Here is a 21,037-nt window from a genome sequence, read left to right on the forward strand (position 1 = left end):
TGCTCCTCAGAGCCCTCTAGGATGGTCTCACTGCCCGACGCACGAGCTCTGTGTTACCCTAAGCAACTAATGGTGTAGAAGATAGGGCTTGCCATGGTAACCTTTATCTACCCCGTGTCTCCAATGTTATGAATCTTTTGAATATGTAGCAAACTAACTCAATGTGATGTGGGATAGAGAGCTTATTGCCAATAAGGTGAAGAGCTTCATTATTTGTAGTCTCTTTATTTGGCTCCACTTTGGTTGAGGGATGTCCAAACCTCAAAATGACACACCTTAAATTGTTGTTATGGCAATGGAATGAAAAAGGTGTGCCTTTGTTTGAACCTACATCAAGCGTGTCATGACCCTCATCAACCTCTTCCGCCACGCATCAGCCTCTTCTTCATCTTACCCCCATGTGTACGTTATTTGGTTATACCAATATTATTTGTGAGGCCTCTATATTGGCAAACCTTTTGTAAGGTATTTAAATGGTATTATAGCTCCTCTAGAGTGTGTGATAGAAATACATCATTACCATAAAAAACAATAGACACCATGGAAGCGAACAATAGACACCATGGTCTTCAGCTAGCCAAAGGAATCAACAAAAACATCCAACCCATCTATGTAGAGTCCAAAGGGTGTAGGCAAGAGTGGACATTCCTACTTCACCCTGATGGTGCTATGAGTATCCTCAAGAGTTCCTATATTGTGCACACTTTACCAATGACTTACTGATATAGTGTCATAGTGGGCCATACATATCATTATCTCATACACCTCTTGCTGCCTCAATCTACTTGTGAATCAAGCTCGAGAGTGTCTCAAAAACTTTACAAAATTCCACTAAGCAACAATATGATTTCTGCACTTTGTCCTTGGCTTCCTTTTGGATGGCTCAGAGTGTGAAAATGTCAGTGGTCCATCTGAAACAAACTTAGCCATAGGAATGTACCATAGGCAAAACTTACTCGAGGCTCTACTATGTCTCTGTACAAAAGATTACATCTCTACCAATGTGCCAAAGCATGCAATTGTAATTCCTTACTGCTATGCATAGTTTGTCTTTGGTCCCAAGAGGCCCGTTCCTTATTTGGAAGTCAGCATGTGTTTCTCCTTGACAATCACTCGTCTATTTCTTTAGATACCCCACTTATTCGTATCTCAAGCTTCCAAAACTGCTCCACTGGTTCTACAACATTGCCAAAGTATTGCAAAAAATCCATGCCGATTATCATCAAAATTGACAAAATAATGTTGCAGACATTTTTCCTCACCCACTGCCACTAGACCCATGAACTTTGAGATGAAAGTCTTATTTGACTCCAAAAATTTCTATAACTTTCCAGAAACCATTGTAAGTTCAATGGCTAACAATGAAGCAACCAACCTAACTAACTTCCCTCACAATTAAAGCCTCTCCTTTCTTTGTTTCTCGAAATAGAGTCGTAGGCTTGTAAAAGCAGCTGAATTGAGACCTATCCATGACCGAAACATGATAATAATCAACTAATCACTTTTGACACTACACCTGCCCCCACCGTTCGCCCACCTTCTCTGAGAGCAAACCGTTGCCCTGCAAAGCAAAGCATTTTCAAAAGAATATTCAAGCATAGTAGTGGAGCAGGCATAATGCCTGGACCATCAAACTATGTGAGTTGCCACTTGCAGAACAAAGAACAGTACCTGCGTCAATTGGAACTGGAGTGATTAGCTCAAAGGTAGCCGTCACGTTGTCGCCTGGCATAACCATCTTCACACTCTCTGGAAGTTCCACTTTACCAGTAACATCTGCCGTTCTCATGTAAAACTGAGGCCTGTAATTGGAGAAGAAAGCAGTGTGACGCCCACCCTCTTCTTTTGTAAGCACGTAAATTTCTGCTTCAAACTTTTTGTATGTCTTCACCGTCCCTGGCTTGCATACAACCTTCATATCACCAGGAGAGGGGAAGTAAGAAGGAAAACTCAATCATGATACCCACTTTCGTGCAAGCGTACATGCCCACAGAAAAACATATGCATGAGAATAAGAGCAAGCTTACTGATCATACCACTCAATCCAACCCTAAAAAGACAAATCAAGCAATATTAGCAAACCTAAAAGGGTGTTAAAGCACACAAAAAAAAAGCCCAAGTAATCTTACCTGACCTCTCTCCACATCATCACGCTTCAACCCACGCATAAGTAGCCCAACATTGTCTCCGGCCTGCCAAGCACCAACACTCGCACAACTTAAAAAGTATTTTACAAGTGCATGGCTAACTGCTTTTTGAGACCTACTACTAACTTTGAGCTCTCTCTCTCTCTCTCTCTCTCTCTCTCTCTCTCTCTCTCTCTAATCAACTTACCCAACCCAGTTCTAAGTCAACAAAACTAAATAAATGTAAAATCTCATTCTTCCATGATCTATCTATGGACTTTGAATCTATAATCTTTCCAAAAGCTCTGTTTTTCCCACTGACTACCATAAATTTTGAAAGTAAACCTCAGCAACCTCCAAACACAAAAAGCCTCGAAAGGTCTTGTGACTGTTTGGTGAGGAATTTCAGAATTTACTTGGATTGCCTTTCATGACCAAAATGACACGACACATCTTCGATGGTAAAGTGGCGACTTGCAAGAAAACACAGTACCTGACCGTTTTCTAAACTCTTCTTGAACATCTCTACACCTGTTACAGTTGACTTTAGATTTGCCTGCAAGGGATGTACAAGCATAGTCAACATATTGACCTATAAGCATCTCACAAGAGCAAAAACTTTTTTTTTTCCTAGAAAAGATCCTTTCATTAGTTATAAAAAAAACGCCCGCTGGGCTACCACAAGAGCAAAAACTTGTTTCCAGCTAGGTCACCTTTAAGCCAACCACTTCAACCTCATCACCAGGTTTAACAACACCTTGCTCCACACGTCCGGTCACAACCGTTCCACGGCCCTGACATAAATAACCAAAAAAAAAAAGCCTTTATGCATGAATATTTGCCCCCAAGGTGATTACAAACCCTTCCACAACTGCAAACCTTACAAAAAACAAAACAAAAAGGTTTAGTGTACCCTTAAGGCCCAAGTCCTAAGTACCTGAATGGAGAAAACATCCTCGATTGGCATGAGGAAAGGCTTGTCCAGTGCACGCTTGGGTTCCGGAATATAATCATCCACAGCTTTCATCAACTTCAGTATAGCATTCTTCCCGGTCTCTTCATTTGTACCATTCAAGGCAGCCAAGGCAGAGCCCCTCACTATAGGAATATCATCTCCAGGAAACTTGTAGAAAGAAAGCAGCTCTGTACCAATCCAATAACGTTACCAAACAATGAGCAAACTCAGAAACGAACATTACTCCCAAGGAGCCTCTAAGCAAAAAAAAAAAAAAAAAGGCAGTCTGATGTCAAGATGTCACAAACAAAATACCTCGCAATTCCATTTCGACAAGTTCTAATAATTCCTCATCATCGACCGCATCCACTTTGTTCAAAAAACATACCAATGATGGCACACCTACCTGAGCCAGTCAACCGCCAGAAAGGAGCATAGCTGTGCATATCAATACAAAGAGAGTAGGTTGACTCCGCTGGAGTGTATAAGGAATCAAAACAGCAATAACCTGGCGGGCAAGAAGTATGTGTTCTTTGGTCTGGGGCATGGGCCCATCAGGTGCAGACACGACAAGAATACCACCATCCATTTGTGCTGCTCCAGTAATCATGTTCTTTAATCAAGTGCATAAGACACCAATTAGTAGAAGAAACAGAGAGCCTTTCCTTGAAAAAGCATAAAGATTAAAATCCTTAAGAAAATTATGGTCCTAATCAAAGCGTTTTAAAGTACTTAGTGGACCCTTTCAGCATGGTGATATGACTGACTAGTCACTGAGGATCAAAACAATCGGGCACTGGGTATCTTTGATGGGATGGATACCATTGCCTGTCCAGGCCCATGGAATACCCATTATAGTTGCATGCAACAGAAAAGGCAACAAAAACCCATGATGTCCCACAATAGAAATGGCCTGAAACTAGGAAGCAAAAACGGCTAGGAAATGACACGTCTTTAGCTTTATAGTATAGATGTAAACAAAATGATAACAAAATGTTGACAGAAATAGAGGGGAAACTTGGGATAGATTATAGTTTGAAAGAGAGAACACGGAAAATTGGGGAAAATCCAAATTCAGCTGACGCGGGGGGGAGATTAGGAAACGGAAACAGCGCCTTGAGAGAAATGGAGTTTCCGCCGTTTTGGCTAGGAAACGGTTGTTTCCTGTTTTACTATGATACCTACCCATCCTCAGATTTCTGACAGCTTTTGGATGGCAGGTTATATGTGTAAAGGGGCTGTATTACTTCTACTGTCCCAACGAAGTTAAAAAATCAAAGTTTATATCGACTAACATATATATCTAAAAAGTGTCATCTCAACCCCGCAAGAATCTACTCTCAAAGGATTTTAAAAGTATGACTGCCTCCTGTGTGTTATATTGACAATAGGCTATGGAAGTCATCTAAACCCAGAAGCGGTTACATATTAGCTTACCTTGACATAGTCCGCATGCCCAGGGCAGTCAACATGGGCATAATGCCGCTTTTCTGTCTCATACTCCACATGAGCCTGTCCAAGACCACAAACTGTTAGATTCAACACTGCCAGACGATTATGGCTACTTTGCAGATTTTTATGCAACGCATAATAATAATGTCATACAATACTTTATATACACAATAAAGCAATTAATAAAAGAAGTATTAACTGTAGCAATCGTGATGCCTCGAGCCTTCTCCTCTGGAGCTTTGTCTATCTCATCAAAAGCAACCGCCTTTGCTCTGCCTTCATCAGCAAGAACCTGTGCCAAGAGTGGAAAACAACGTGTGAGGGCTACTTATTATTCAAACACAAAATATATGTATATATGAGAACCCAAGGAAACCTTTCTTATGAAGAAACTTAAAAGACATCTCACCTTTTCATAAAAAAAGGGCTCACCTTAGTAATAGCAGCAGTCAGTGTGGTTTTTCCATGATCAACATGGCCAATAGTGCCAATATTCATATGTGGCTTTCTGTAGAGACGTTAAGCTTATAAGTACAAGAAAGTACAGCTTGTAAATGCATAAGCATAAAAGTTCTCAAAGATATTCAGAAATAAACAAGCCTCGTGAAACAATGTGCAGCATACAAACAATCCACCGCTTAATGAGGGGACGCTTGTCAGTGATACCCATTTGCGTAGTTTCTTAGGGTTGAGGTGTAAAAGATCACCATGATGCCCTGCTGCTACAAGGTCCTGAAAGGTAGATTCTTAACCTACACTCATCTCAAACATCACCACCACTATTTTGCACAATGTCACATGCATCCACATCACCCATCAAATGCATGAAAATAGAACAACCAAATGCGTAGAGACTTCTCCATAGACACACGTCATGTGCCATGCGGATAGCAGTTCAACACATCAGAGTCTCATCACATCATCTGTGACATGCGGAAGCTTCTGAGTAGATCCGTAACTTCAATGCTCAGAAATCTGTTGGAAGGTTGGCGATTTCGAGCGTGTGATCTATGGCTAGAAGGTGCCTTGGATTATCCCATAAGTGGATGTTGGTAAAAGCATAATGAGTGATAATGCAAGCTTAATGTGAGCAAGGGATGATAAATGAGCTATGGTGGTTCAAGATAAACCATGGTGGTCACATGAGCAAAAAGGTAATTAACTAGCACTTAATCAAGGATTAAGGGAACACAATGGCAGCATAATAAGGAGCTTCACATAGCATAGAAATTCGTGTTTTTCTCATTAGGAGGGCCATCATTTTATAGCCAAAGTGTACAAGGTTGAGTGACATCATTGCTTACATATCATCAAGGGCATCCAAGGCCATCTCCCCCCACATGGCTCCCTAGAATATAGCCTCCAGAGCATCTTCTGAAACTCGCCTATTCCAAGTGGGGGTTTACCCTTCATTCACCTAGATTCTCTTCATATTACATGGTCCTTTTACATTTCATTGTGTGCCTTAACCTTAGGCCATGACATTGATCACATATTCCAACACCCTCCCTTGATCATGGCATGGTATATTGCCCTCCCTTGATCCAAACATTACATGAAAGAAAAGAAGCTTAACTCATAAGGAGTATAGCTCTACAGTACATAAAACAACCCAATCTGCATCTACCGCTTCATCAAAAGAGGTAGTAACATTGTTACATGCTTGAATTGCTTCTTCGGAATCATTCGAAGTGCTTGCCATATTTGCCTGGTTGGTGTAGCATTTGTCGGCGAGGTGACCTAGCTTTCCACATTTGGTGCACATTCGCTTTGGCTTGTCTTTGTGGTAGCAATTCTTGAGAAGATGGCCTGTCCTTCCACAATGTGTACATTGGAGTGGTTTGCCGGCTTGCTTTTAAACAAGGTATGCCTGGGTTGAGACAAGATCAATGGCCCTACCTTATAACTTCTTCTCTTCTTCCAAGAGAACACTCTCTATTCCCTCCAAAGTGGGATCCTGCATGTACTTTAAGGTCGGCATGAGTGTATCATACTCGGATGGCATTGACTTTAGGAGGATGGCTATGGCATCACTCTCCTTGACTGGTTCATTGATGGCTTCGAGCTGGGCCATCAAGCTCTTCATGGTGTTGATGTGAGACGCAAGTGTCTCATCAACCTTGAACTCTAGACTGTAAAAGTCTACTTTGAGACTGATTTTGTTGTGCAGGCCTTGAGCACCAAAGGATTTATCCAATGAATTCCAAGCAATTTGTGAAGATGTTCCATTACCAATGTAATGTATATAACTATCTTCAACTCCAAGGGCAATGAGAGCTAATGCTTTCTCATCCTTGGTTTGCCAAGAGACTTCTCCTTCTCGTGTGGCAGGTTTAGGTATAGTACCATTGACTATGCCCCAAACTCCTTCTTTCATTAGTAAGAACCTCATTTTGACTTGCCAAGTGTGAAAGTCATGACCGTTGAATTTCTTGATGAAAGAGGATGATATGTAAGTTGACTCCATGATTGGAATTGAACAATGCAAAGTATTAAAAGCTAGAATCCCCCTTCACCATATAGATGCATGATATTGCTCAAGAATTCCCCAAACCCATAAGCCTTTGCATAGTAATAATAACTGGGCCTAGACTTGATTTTCATCCTAGGTTTTCTAATTTTGCTTTTGGGTTTCAATGATTTCTTGATATAAGCTTCATTAGATGATTCCGCATCCGAAGGCATGATTGCAAAGAGGTATTCAACTCAATATGCATATTAAAATGTCATCTCAATAGATAATTACTATTAAGTACATGATGATTAGTGGAGGTGATTAATTCAAAGAGGAAAAACTGCCCCAAAAAACAGAGTGAGCTTTGAGCAATTGAATGAAGCTCTTCCCAAATGAGAAACATAAAATGCTTTAAACCAAGTGAAAACCAAGGTGTTGGCTTTAAACTCAGCACTCAAACATGTCAAGATGCTGCTTCAATCTCTGGAAATCTTCTCTGCAACACAGCATGTACTGCTACTGATAAATTAGTTCAAACAGCAGCTACAGTGGACCATTGCTCATGAAAATCAACACGTGGGGGCTTCATAGCATCAACATTATGCTCACAAGAGGAATTAGCAAACCATTCACCGTACAGCGCGAATTAGACGAATTTCGCTACAAAGCAGCGTGCTGTTGCAGAGTTGATTGCGCCGCGTAGAGTGCGTGGGAGCTCACATGGAGCTAGGCGTCGATGGAGCCGGCTGCTAGCTTTCTTTTGAATCAAGAAGCTTGTGATTTGATGGATTATAGAGCCCGTATGAAGCAAAAAACCAGCAGGGGGTGAGTTGGAGCTTTAATGGAAAGCTTGCAAAAATGAGAAATATGATTAATGTGGTTAATTACTATGCCTAAGGATAACCAAGGCTCTGATACCATGTTGGTAAAAGCATAATGAGTGATAATGCAAGCTTAATGTGAGCAAGGGATGATAAATGAGCTATGGTGGTTCAAGATAAACCATAGTGGTCACATGAGCAAAAAGGTAATTAACTAGCACTTAATCAAGGATTAAGGGAACACAATGGCAGCATAATAAAGAGCTTCACATAGCATAGAAATTCGTGTTTTTCTCATTAGGAGGGCCATCATTTTATAGCCAAAGTGTACAAGGTTGAGTGACATCATTGCTTACATATCATCAAGGGCATCCAAGGCCATCTCCCCCCACATGGCTCCCTAGAATATAGCCTCCAGAGCATCTTCTGAAACTCGCCTATTCCAAGTGGGGGTTTACCCTTCATTCACCTAGATTCTCTTCATATTACATGGTCCTTTTACATTTCATTGTGTGCCTTAACCTTAGGCCATGACATTGATCACATATTCCAACAGTGGAAGCATGGGAAGTTGAAGAGCCATATATAGGCTAGAGTGACACCTTGTCATAATCATCTCCTCCGGCCGGTGTTTTGGGAGGCAGCTCACCGGGAGATGGAAGCCCGGTGGAGGGATGCTGTAGTGCCCGTTGGGGATGTTCGTGGAGCTTGATGGTGATGCGTCTCCTACGTGCGTTAGTCTTCCGCTGCGCATTCTGACATGGTATCAAAGCCCGGGCGTGCGTAATCCTGGGCGGCTCAGGCGTGTGTGGTCCTGGGCGACCCCCTCGCGCCTTGGTGGCTTGCGGAGCTCGAGGCCGGTGTTTTGGAGGGCAGCTCACCAGGAGATGGGAGCCCGGTGGAGGGATGCTGCAGTGCCCGTTGGGGGTGTTCGAGAAGCTCGATGGTGATGCGTCTCCTACCTGCGTTAGTCTTCCGCTGCGCATTCTAACAAAATCAGCAATCGTTCACGACGAGAATAACGCACAAAACTGAAAGTAGATGTGCAGAAAATAGAGAGAGAGAGGAGATGAAATGAAATGATATATTAACGTCCTCAAAAGACCAAAATGACCTATGAGACCAAAAAGGTTACAACAATTGGTGGATTTGATACAATGTCTGTGTAAGAAAATCTAAAACAACTAAACAACTACTGAAACTGAAACAATAACTATGAGGAAAAGTAAGGTACTAGGAGCTCCTAATGGATAACATCTGGGAAGGAAAACTCCAGCAGCAAAGGTAAGCATCATATACATCACTATCCAAAGATGTCTCTCATCGGTCGATGGCGGATATCCTCAATGTCCTCCATGGTGAGTACTCTGACTGGACGTCTCCCATGCCGTGCTAGTAGTCTCCGTCGGTGTCGAGATGGGCCTCTCATCTTGGGGCGCCTGGACCGCCCCAGCTCTATAGCCCGATCAATCAGTGTACCTCTGGTGCGGCTATACTCTGGGGCTAGCTGCAATGCATCCCCTCTGGAGAATCTTAGATCAGCACAATATCGTCAGCATACAATAACAACGGAATCCATGTCCCTGCTAGCTGTGCTCCTCTGTCACACTCCCGCTCTACATAGTCTGAAACCTCATCCACACACATCCCAAATAAGGTGGAAGAAAGGGGGCAGCCCTGTTTCACCCCAATAGTGGAGTGAACCATCTCAGATATACCCTGAGTAGTACGTACTTGCCCCACAACTTTCCTGTATAAAGCCATGATTCCCCAAATCAGCTCTGTGGGCACCCTCATCTCCTGTAGTCTACACATCAGTCTGCCTCTCGGTATTGTGTCAAAAGCTTTGCGGAAATCCACAAAGCAACAATAAATCCTCCTGCCATATAATCTGCCCTCCTAAATAATAGCTCTGAGTGTCAAGATATGGTCAAGAGTGGAGAAACCTCTCCTGAACCCTGCCTGCCCTGATGCACGTATGCCCTCTCTCTCTGCCCATCTACTCAACTCCTGCTCAAGAATAGATGTATATAATCTAGCCAATGTGTGACCAATCATGATGGTACGATAATTCCCAGGAAGCATGGGATCCCCTGACTTGAGGATTGGCACAATCGTGGACATATTCCAAGTCTCGGGAAAACCCTCACACATGGCTCGGTTAAACATCATAGCAATAAGCTCTGCAAGCATATCTCTGGCATGAATAATGTCACATGCACTCTGCACTCAGTGCATGGTGACAAGATGGCTCATCATCAGAAGTGCAACAATTGTACAGTTTTAGAACCCAGTAGGATGATATTTGTCGTACGCCGTGACCCCATTGTACATCCTCAGTCCAGGATAAGTCAGGCACGAGCTACGTAGGTCATTCCTCAGCCTTAGCGGGTCAGTCAGTCAGTTAAGTCCCTTAACCCACTTGGAGAGAATCATTCATGCATGTAGAGTCAGTAGAAGCCTTAGGGTTTGCATCAGAAAGCACTCTGCATCTTGCATAATATGCATACATATGCCTGTGCATCATTTAGAACATCCCCAAAGCCTTAGGGAATTTACTGGGATTTATCTGGTATTTTTCCCATATTTATTAGTATTTATTTATCATTATTTGCATTATTGGGCATTTATAAATATTAACTTTATTAAATGACCAACCTCCAGTTAGTATAAATAGGCTTGCCTAGAGCCTCTTTTGCTCATTCAATCTTCATTGTGCTAAGAGCTCTCCTCCTCAGCCCTAGGAGCACCCTTGCTTTCAGCCCTAGACTAATCCAGCCCTAGAGCCCATAAGCTTGCTTCTACAGCCCCTTGAAAAACCATAGCTTCAGTCAGCCCTAGGCGCCTGCCTTCAGCATCCATTCAGCCCTGATTCAGCATCACTTCAGGCCTAGATTCAGCATATAGATCAGCCCCAGTTCAACGCCAGGGTTCAGCAAGTGTTTTCTGCATCTGTCCAGCATCAGATTACCTGCGTTTCTGTCCAGCAGTATCAGTACCCTGCAGTTTCTGTCCAGCAGCCTCAGAACACCTGCGTTTTCAGTTCAGGAGCTTCCCTACAGGTCTGCGTTTCTGTCCACAGCAGTTTCCAGCCCTGAATCAACAGTTTGCAGCAGTTTCCAGCCCTGAATCTGCAGTTTGCATCAGCACCCAGCCTTCTATGCATCATCCATGCATGCAGCAGTCATTTGGTGAAGGTAACACAGCATTCATAAGTGTTTTCAGCATTCTAACGTAGTGTAGAACAGTCCACCTTCTTCTTCTCTCAGCCTCAGGTGTGCAGCCCTTCCTCATGCCCTTGGGAGGAGTGCATAGGCTCGAGATCAAGTCATTGAGGTGTTTCTGCAGCAGTGTACAGATCAGACGCTCTCCGATCCTCCGAGATCTTGCGTTTGGCTTATCTACAGTCCAAAGTCATTCTCTCTAAAGTAATAAAGCAAATACTAACTCGTTATCGGGATAGGGGGCCCTTCAGTGGGTAATTCGGGACCCAATCTGGTGTACAGTGTTCATATCTCTCTCTCTCATCTCTTTAAAGTTTGAAGTAATGAAATGGATTGCTAAACTCACGAAACTCAGGATACAGAAGACGGTGTGAGCATATTGTGTGACAGGATCAACCAATACAAAGACTTCCGCTGCATATCACATTGGTATCAGATTCAGATAGTCCACACACACCGTATCCTAGCGTGGGGGCATCCTTGGATGGTTAGATTGCGTTCCGGCACGACCACCGACTTCAGCATCATGTCTACAGGAGAGAGTACTCATCAGCCGGCCCCGAAGGAGACCTCGTTCTTCCGCCTACAGCAGACACCATAGCTCTTCTTAGAGCTCAGAACCAGCTACTCATGGAGCGTCTCCAACTCTTGGAGGCAGCAGCAGCACGTCCTTCTACACCTCCAGCAGCACCCGACTACATCTCCCTCTTCTTTCAGATGGAACAACAAAGGAGAGAGGACGAGGCCCGAAGGAGAGGAGAAAAAGAAGAAAGACGGGACTATGAGGAAGCCCAACGCAGGATCGACGAAAACCGGCGTCAGGCTGACCTCACCGCTCGGGAACACCAACGTGAGCTTGATCGAGAACGTATGCTACTCGAACACCAACGGGAAAAGGAGGCCATACACTTGAGGTATCAGCAACTCTCCTCAGTCTCCCCAGTCATGTGTGTCACCAGCCAGCAGCCCGCAGCAGCATCAACCACCATCATTCGCAGTCAAACCAAATTTCAGTAAGTATGATGGTAAGTGTGATCATTCATCAGTTAATCAATTTATTCATCAGTTTAATGCTCATTTTCCTTTAGCTAAGATCACAGACCCACAAGACAAAGTCCACTTAGCGGCTTCCCATCTCACTGGTGAGGCAGTCACTTGGTGGCAGCATTGGTCTAATATTCATACAGACCAGGCCACAGGTGTCACAGCCTTTGACTGGGACATCTTTGTCCATGACCTGAAGACCAGATTTCTCCCGCCCCAGTACATGACCGGTCTGAAAGACGAGTTCTATGGACTCAGACAGAACGGATCCCCAGTGCTTCAGTTTTCCGGTAAGGTTATTACTTTAGCACAGCAGTTAGGGCTATCTGAGCAAGCCAAGATAGAGCAATTCATTCGTGGATTGGACTCCAACATTCGGTTCACAGTTCGTAACTTTGAACCAAGTACATATGACCGGGCTCTGACTCTCGCTCAGAATGAAGAAATGAAGCTTAACGGGGGCAAGCCCAAGCAGGCATCTCAGTCCAGTACCAAACCCCAGCAGCAGCAATCAGCTGCACAGACAGGGAAAGGTAACGCATCTTCTAAAGATGCTAAGAAGGACAGCAGTAATAGCTCCAGTTCAGGGGGTAAGGAGGATAAAGAACCTAAGAAAACCCCTGATGAAAAGACTAAAGCAGGCATTACTGGAGGTTATCTTCCTCCAGAGGAGCAAAGGAAGTACCAGTCAGAAAATAGATGTTTTTTCTGTCATATTATAGGGCATGGTAAGAAGGATTGCCACAAATGGCAAGCGGCACAAGCTGCCAAAGCTCCTTCTGCCACAGTTGCCACAGCCTCCCCAGCTCCTCCAACCCCGCCTACTACCTCAAATGCAGTTCAACTTTTACCTTCCATGCATCCTATGCCATCCGTGGTATTTGATGCTAAGCAGGAGGGTGAGAGCGATGCTGCTCAGAAGAGCCTTATCCGAGCTTATGGCTCTGCCCAGGGCCGACAGTTTGTAGTCCTTTTCGATATGGGTAGTTCTGAAGACACCATCTCTCCCCAGTTGGCTAATAAATTGAACTGCACGTTAGTCCCATATCATCTGGATGTAGACGGGTTTACACCTGGTCTCCGCACCCACATCTCTCAGAAGGCACAACAGTTTTCTTTTCAAGTTCAAAAGGCCTCATTCCAGCGAGATTTCATTGTCTCTCCTCTTTTGGGATGTGACATGATCTTAGGAATCCAGTGGTTTCGTCAGTATGAACCTATTCCCAATTGGGGACAGGACACCTTTATTATCTCTAAAGGTTTTCCTGAGCCTGTCATGATTCGGGGGGATAGGAGCATTCTTGGCGTTCCTATGATTTCTCATCTCCAGGCCCGACGAGCTATGTGCAAGGGAGCAGAAGGAGCATTAATTTATGCTCAGACAGCTTCTATCTCATCAATAACCGCTGTCTCATCATCTTCAGTCTCTCAGTTAGCAGATCTCCTTTCTCATTCAGACATTTTAAAGGATGATCTCCTACCCAGTATCCCACAGTTAGCAGAACCTCCTAGCCAGTTTCCCTCTTGTCTTTCCAAGACTTTCAAGGGCAAGCTAGAACAGCAGTCAGTTCTCAAACATTTGAAACATGTTCCTTATGGACACATTTTCACAGTCACCACAGACCACCAAGCACTTAAGTGGCTCCCGACGATGCCAAGTGCCCAGTGGAGTGCTCAGCACACTAGACAGGGTCAACTCTTCCACCAGGTTGGAGGAATGATCAAGTACATCCCTGGTCAACATAACCCAGTAGCAGATGTTCTTAGTAGAAAGACCAGCATCCCAACCAATCAGGAGTCTACCATTCTCAACATCTCTGGAAAAGACTTAGAAGATCAGTATGTCGATTCCGCAGAGTTTGGTACTCAACCCAGGTTGGCCCTCAATTTTGAGCCTGGCCATCATTCAGTTCACAAACAGGCATGTAAGTTTAGACGAGATATCCACTTCAAGGAAGGGGATTGGGTCTCTCAGTGCATCATGAAACAAAGATTGAAACAAGTGGGCAAACGTTGTCCCAAGCTTTCATTCCGTAGTTTTGGCCCTTTTCCAATAGTTAAGAAGATAAATGATGTCTCAATGAAGTTAAAGTTGCCTGCCAGTTGGACAATGCATGATGTTTTCCATGTTTCTTGGCTAAAACCATATGTTGGTCCACAAGTGTTTGATGTTTCAGATGAACAGCAGCCAGACGTGGTAGACGAGGCAGAAGTTATTGAGCCTAAGCAGATCCTTCTTCATCGATGGAAGCATGGTTCCGGTCGACGGATTCGTCAGTTCTATACGAAGTTCCGAGATCGAGGCACCCACGAAGCCGTATGGCTCGACGAGGAGTTCTTCCAGGAGTACCCCCAGTTATTGGCAGACTACTTGGAAGCCATGAACCTGCCGCCAAGCTAATCATCAGGAGGGAATGTCACATGCACTCTGCACTCAGTGCATGGTGACAAGATGGCTCATCATCAGAAGTGCAACAATTGTACAGTTTTAGAACCCAGTAGGATGATATTTGTCGTACGCCGTGACCCCATTGTACATCCTCAATCCAGGATAAGTCAGGCACGAGCTACGTAGGTCATTCCTCAGCCTTAGCGGGTCAGTCAGTCAGTTAAGTCCCTTAACCCACTTGGAGAGAATCATTCATGCATGTAGAGTCAGTAGAAGCCTTAGGGTTTGCATCAGAAACCACTCTGCATCTTGCATAATATGCATACATATGCCTGTGCATCATTTAGAACATCCCCAAAGCCTTAGGGAATTTACTGGGATTTATCTGGTATTTTTTCCATATTTATTAGTATTTATTTATCATTATTTGCATTATTGGGCATTTATAAATATTAACTTTATTAAATGACCAACCTCCAGTTAGTATAAATAGGCTTGCCTAGAGCCTCTTTTGCTCATTCAGTCTTCGTTGTGCTAAGAGCTCTCCTCCTCAGCCTTAGGAGCACCCTTGCTTTCAGCCCTAGACTAATCCAGCCCTAGAGCCCATAAGCTTGCTTCTCCAGCCCCTTGAGAAACCATAGCTTCAGTCAGCCCTAGGCGCCTGCCTTCAGCATCCATTCAGCCCTGATTCAGCATCACTTCAGGCCTAGATTCAGCATATAGATCAGCCCCAGTTCAACGCCAGGGTTCAGCAAGTGTTTTCTGCATCTGTCCAGCATCAGATTACCTGCGTTTCTGTCCAGCAGCATCAGTACCCTGCAGTTTCTGTCCAGCAGCCTCAGAACACCTGCGTTTTCAGTTCAGGAGCTTCCCTACAGGTCTGCGTTTCTGTCCACAGCAGTTTCCAGCCCTGAATCAACAGTTTGCAGCAGTTTCCAGCCCTGAATCTGCAGTTTGCATCAGCATCCAGCCTTCTATGCATCATCCATGCATGCAGCAGTCATCTGGTGAAGGTAACACAGCATTCATAAGTGTTTTCAGCATTCTAACGTAGTGTAGAACAGTCCACCTTCTTCTTCTCTCAGCCTCAGGTGTGCAGCCCTTCCTCATGCCCTTGGGAGGAGTGCATAGGCTCGAGATCAAGTCATTGAGGTGTTTCTACAGCAGTGTACAGATCAGCCGCTCTCCAATCCTCCGAGATCTTGCGTTTGGCTTATCTACAGTCCAAAGTCATTCTCTCTAAAGTAATAAAGCAAATACTATCTCGTTATCGGGATAGGGGGCCCTTCAGTGGGTAATTCGGGACCCAATCTGGTGTACAGTGTTCATATCTCTCTCTCTCATCTCTTTAAAGTTTGAAGTAATGAAATGGATTGCTAAACTCACGAAACTCAGGATACAGAAGACGGTGTGAGCATATTGTGTGACAGGATCAACCAATACAAAGACTTCCGCTGCATATCACAAATAAAGTGCTCTGCTACCAAACCATCATGATCATATGCTCTCCCAGTCCTCATCCTGTCAATAGCTTTCCTTACCATCTTAGCAGTAAAGAAAGCACATGTCTCTGGGCATGGCTCCGATGGGTCTGGCAGGGGCGGCTGTCCCGGTGCTATGTGCAGGGATGATGCACACTCACCCCAAATCTCTGTGGAGGTAATGGCTGGTGATGGTGAATCCTGATGGAATAGTCTCCATGCCTCGCCTGAGTCCTGACTCATAAATAACTGATACAAATCCCTCTCTAACTGAGCAAGATAAGCCCTCTTCTGCCGTCGCACTAGGCACCGGAAGGTAATCCGTGACTGTCTGTGAGTGGTAACACCCATGAGCACCTCTCTCTGTAATCTGATCCTCATCTCTCTGCACTCCTCATCATACCAGCTGTTCTGGGACATGTTCCCAGATCGTCTCCGTGTAGGCTTGACTATGGGGATATGCCTCTGATGCTGCAGCATGAAGCGTCTCTATCAATATCTGAGTGAGATCATCTAATGGCCGTCTCAGCTCCTCGGCACATAAGCGTCTGTATATCTCATCCGTATACACCGTGTGTCAGTCCCCCTCGTAAAGGTATAACGAGTGTGTGTGGAGACCTGTCCCAATGGAGCTGTGCTGAACTGAAATGTGAGAGTGAAGGACAAGATAGCATGATCCACTACTACTCCAACCGGCCTAGTGCCTACCATAAAATCCTAAAAAGAGGGAATGAGACTGGGCTGAGCCATAACATAGTCCACTGTACTAGCACCATGCCGATGTGGAAAGCTAGTGAAACCGCCCGCTGTCGGGAATCTCTGTAGGCCATTCAGGATGGCCAATCCATGTGCAATCCCCATGTCTATCAAATACCGCCCATACACAGTATGTTCCTCATCCTGTGAGAGTCTAGATAGGCCCATATCCCTAACATCAAGCTCCCTCAACATATCTGAGGTATCATAAAATACTGTCTGGTTATGGGTGGTCCTGGCATTGAAGTCCCCCAAGAGAATGATGTCACCATCCTTGGAGAACTCCCAAATGTCATCATCCAAAATAGAAAAGGGAGACTACTCACTAGGTGATGCATACACTGATGTACTAGGAGCAAAATAGCATATAGCAATGTAGAGATATCTGCCTGTCTCTGCCCTCAATCTAACCCACATGTACCTAGCCTGCTCATCTCTGCGGACTATATATATCAGTGGCTGCAGCTCCTCTCTAAACAATACTACCACTCCTCCTGAGCCCCGTCCTCTATGCTCTAAACGAATCTCCTGTCTACAAGCTGTCTCCCATCGGTATCCACTAACATGTGGCATGGACTGTCCAGGAGCCTGATGCGTCTCACAGTAGAAGATGATGTCCCTCCCAGTGAAACTATCCTCAAAAGCCCCTACATCAAGGCGTAGAGATCCATTACAATTCCAAGTAGCAACTTTGAGTGTAGTCCCATAGGTCTCGCGCCGTCATGAAGAGCGCCTCTCCATAATCACCACTCTACCATCTCTATAGAAGGCCACTTTCCCTTTCTCTCGGACTGCCCTTACCTCGGGCATAACTTCTTTCATGTGGGCAAGTTGCGAGAGTGTGAGGTCATCTCCAAGAAATATTCCCGTCTTCTTGAGTGTAGGACGTCTCTTCAAGAAGTCCTTCTTCGCTTCCATGGAGGGGAAACGAATGATAAGTGCTCTCTCCTTAGAAGATTCGCCACTACCTTCTCTCTTCTTTCCCACTCTCCATGCCTTTGTGTGCGTGGCTTCAATGCCCATCATAGAGAAGAGCTCCTTGGTTTCCCCTTCCGCATCATCACGGTCTTTTAGACCGGACACTCGTACATGTAAGGCCCGGGTCTTCCTCCTTTGCTCCTCTTCAAGGGTCATGTTGACAATGGTGGGAGTGGGGATGGGTGGCGATTCTTTACCTTTCCTTTTCTTGGCGACCTCGACCAATTTCTCCGCCTCGTCCATCTTCTTTTGTGTCTCTGTGATCACCTCCACCCATGAAGATGTCTTCTCTTTATGTTGCTCCTCCTCCTCTCGAATGATCCTCATTTGTTTTTCCTGTGGCTGCCTGGTGGCCTGCACATGGACCTGTGCCTGCTCGTACAGCAGCAAGTATGCGATAGCATGCTTTTCTTCTCTCTATGCTGCGCTTCCTCGCCATGCCGGCCTTGCTTTGCTGCGGGTGACCCCTACTCAGCATCCCTGTGGCTACTGTTTGCACATAGTAACCCCTATGGCTTCCCTGTGGGGTTTCACCGTAGGCTCTCACCAACCTTAGGGCTAGTCTATGGTGCCTGCACACAACAGCCTTACTTGGTTGGCCTGCACATGCCTATTGCCCGCACTGTCTGCCTGCCCTGTGCGCCTTGGGCTGGCCGCCCATAGGCCTAAACATGGCCGCCTTGCAGCCTAGCCACACAGCAGTGGGCTGGCTGCTGGTCACACAAGGCTGGTTGGCCACATCTAGGCCGGCCACCATGCCACCAAACCGCCCATAGTTACGCGAGCAAAAGCAACGCAGCAAGCAAATCGAGGACAGCCCAAATCACACGAATCCCGAGGCGCTCTACACGCAGCCATCACGGGCATACAAACATGGCGCTTTTTGTCACATCAACCATGGCATAAAAACCACGTGCATCCATGGTGCTTTTTCTTGCACACCCGTCAGCTTTCTCTGTCTCTCTCTTCATCCTGCAATAAACCTACACATATACGCTGCAGGAAACATAGAAAGAACTCACCCGAAGGTGTCCCGCTCGCATCCTCCTCCGGGAGAGGCTCTCATACCACTGTCAAATCCCTAGATCTCTCCGTGAGGGAAATCTACAAAACAGCCATGAAAAGCAAGACAAAGCAATGAACCCTAACCCTAGAAGGCAAAGCGGAAGAAACATATCTGGGTGCAAGCATACTCGCCACCCAACCATGACAACCGTGAGCGAGGCTCACAATCTTGGCCATCCCCACCGAGCCACGAGCTAGAGCGTCAAGCTCTCATGAGTGCTCTGCCATCGTCCTCATCTGGTGTACTCTACCACCCGGGGTTGTCCCCCAAGGACATCAACCTCCTGCGCGATGGTGCTCCTACTCCACGCGCTTTGCACTCCTGTGCTCCATCCATCGGTGTGTGCCCAACTGGTACCCCTTCCCCCAATAAATAGAGAAGAAACGCCCAAAAAGCACACGATATCAGTAGCGGACCAAAAAGCACATGTCCGCCCACAACATATCATACTCTAGCTCGCCAATCTACCTGCCCCTAGCGTGCACATGACAGGGAGCTAAGAAGGGAGATTGTCCCAAAGAAAAATCTTCTAGAACTTATCATGGAGAGCTTGGTACTTCTCGGAAGCATGGGCCACTGTCTGGGCAGTCTAGATATAAATCATCACACATTGTGCACCTTTCCTGATTTCTCGCTTAGCCTACAAGTGGCTTGTGAGAGGAAAGTTCAGGATTGTTGGCTCACACTTAATGGTCACAAGGACATATGAAGCCAAATTGCAACAATTCTTGGAGTTGACGGTCCAACTCCAATTCCATTGCCTTGGACATGCGGTATAGAAACTTCCTCAAGGGATCCAAGCCTGGGAGGAGGTCTATCTTATGGTCCTCCAATCTAGATGGGGGGGAGCTAAGGAGAGAGATTGTCCCAAAGAAAATCTTCTAGAACTTATCATGGAGAGCTTGGTACTTCTCGAAAGCATGGGCCACTGTCTGGGCAGTCTGGATATAAATTATCACACATTGTGCACCTTTCCCTGATTTCTCGCTTAGCCTGCAAGTGGCTTGTGAGAGAAAAGTTCGGGATTGCTGACTCACACTTAATGGGCTTTGGACACATCTGGGGTAATCCAAAAAGTGTGCCGGTCCTAATCAATGTCAAACTAGAACTTGTGACACCATTGAATTCCCAAAATTATGTCTGCTCCACACGTGGCACAAGAGACGAGAGCAGATTAAAACAGCAGCATGCACATGTGCATAGGCAGGGGCAGGTTATAATGTTGTGCCATGTGGTATATTGATACTACGATCCCAAAATGGAAGCTTGACAAGTTATCAGAGTTATTAAGGGTCTTCACACACACACACACACACACCCCTCCCCCCATGATGAGCAATGGTTGATAGTGCATCGATGAAAGCTCTCCCCTGAGAAAGAAAATGTTCATTTAACAGGAAAGAAATGCAAATTGAGCTATCTAGGCACAAGGGAGCCTGTCATGCCATGAGGCAGAAAGAACCCTGAAAGCCACACTTTGTAGGCCCAGCAATGCTGGCGAATTCACAATCACAAAAGGGCAAAAAATCCTTCCATTGGATGCCTACACTTAACAATGACGTGGCATTTTGCATCAAATCCCCCGCACAGAATCGGAGCTAGGGCAATCGGTGAAACGGCGATCTATGGCAGGCAGAAGGTGGGGGGTTCGAGTATCGGATACTTACGTGCGGGCGAAGGTAGCCATGCTGCGCCTCCAAGAGGAAGGTCCGAGTGAGGGGAGCTTGTCTTCCAACGAAACATTTTTGCTGCTGCTATTGCAGAAATGATCGCAGCGCGCTGTGGCGGTGGCGGTGGCAGAGAAACCGTTGGCTGAAGAGAAGCGAGACTTTAGGAGGAGACGGGAAGCTCGAGACGACTTGCACACAGTCGCAGCAGCGGCCATCGCCATCGTGCAGCAGCTCTCTAAGAAGAGCACCCAAAAACCCTCGCTCACGCAGAAGTCTTTGGCACACTTTGGGTTTACGCCTTTTTGTAGAAATTAAATTTCTGAAGTAGAACCTCAATAATACATATATGTGAGAAAATTTCTGAGGTAGAACCTCAATATATATATATATATATATATATATATATATATATGCGCGAAAACCTTCCTTTTTTGCATGCTTCTATTGAAGACTACTAGTGGCTTGACCCGTTTGTCGATCACAAATCAGTGCAGTAGAGAGAGGTGTTGATCTAGAGTTCCAAGATCACCAGTAGAGAGAGGTGTTGCTCTAGAGTTCCAAGATCACGTGTTCAAGCCCTCAATGCGAAAGTGATGGCACCCATGGGTGTGTTTTTTTTC

General features: G+C 45.3%; 1 protein-coding gene across 1 annotated transcript; it reads right to left on the bottom strand.

Annotated features, from left to right (window-relative positions):
- Positions 1 to 1,196: 1,196 nt before the first annotated feature.
- On the bottom strand, positions 1,197 to 20,731 carry LOC147617093 (elongation factor Tu, mitochondrial-like). The gene is made up of 12 exons (XM_086776705.1): positions 20,415 to 20,731; positions 4,966 to 5,041; positions 4,733 to 4,825; positions 4,519 to 4,593; positions 3,590 to 3,694; positions 3,397 to 3,487; positions 3,064 to 3,269; positions 2,840 to 2,920; positions 2,620 to 2,682; positions 2,130 to 2,192; positions 1,672 to 1,912; positions 1,197 to 1,561 (listed from the first exon to the last, which is right to left on the bottom strand). Exons 1-12 carry the CDS (start codon positions 20,636 to 20,638, stop codon positions 1,491 to 1,493), a joined length of 1,389 nt encoding a protein of 462 aa, XP_086632831.1. The 5' UTR covers positions 20,639 to 20,731; the 3' UTR covers positions 1,197 to 1,490.
- Between the last annotated feature and the right edge of the window lie 306 nt (positions 20,732 to 21,037).

This window comes from Cibotium barometz, chromosome 37 (genome assembly GCF_041138505.1).
Source record: "Cibotium barometz isolate CiBa-2024 chromosome 37, ASM4113850v1, whole genome shotgun sequence".
Classification (NCBI taxonomy): Eukaryota; Viridiplantae; Streptophyta; class Polypodiopsida; order Cyatheales; family Cibotiaceae; genus Cibotium; species Cibotium barometz.

What these genes read in the sequence shown, in the direction of transcription:
- LOC147617093 (XM_086776705.1), bottom strand. Translation starts at nt 20,638, where the DNA reads ATGGCGATGGCCGCTGCTGCGACTGTGTGCAAGTCGTCTCGAGCTTCC. An exon ending in AGAGTTTAGAAAACGGTCAG is followed by an intron (nt 2,193 to 2,619) that starts GTACTGTGTTTT and finishes GGTGCTTGGCAG; the next exon opens with GCCGGAGACAATGTTGGGCT. An exon ending in TCCAGTTCCAATTGACGCAG is followed by an intron (nt 1,562 to 1,671) that starts GTACTGTTCTTT and finishes TTTGCTTTGCAG; the next exon opens with GGCAACGGTTTGCTCTCAGA.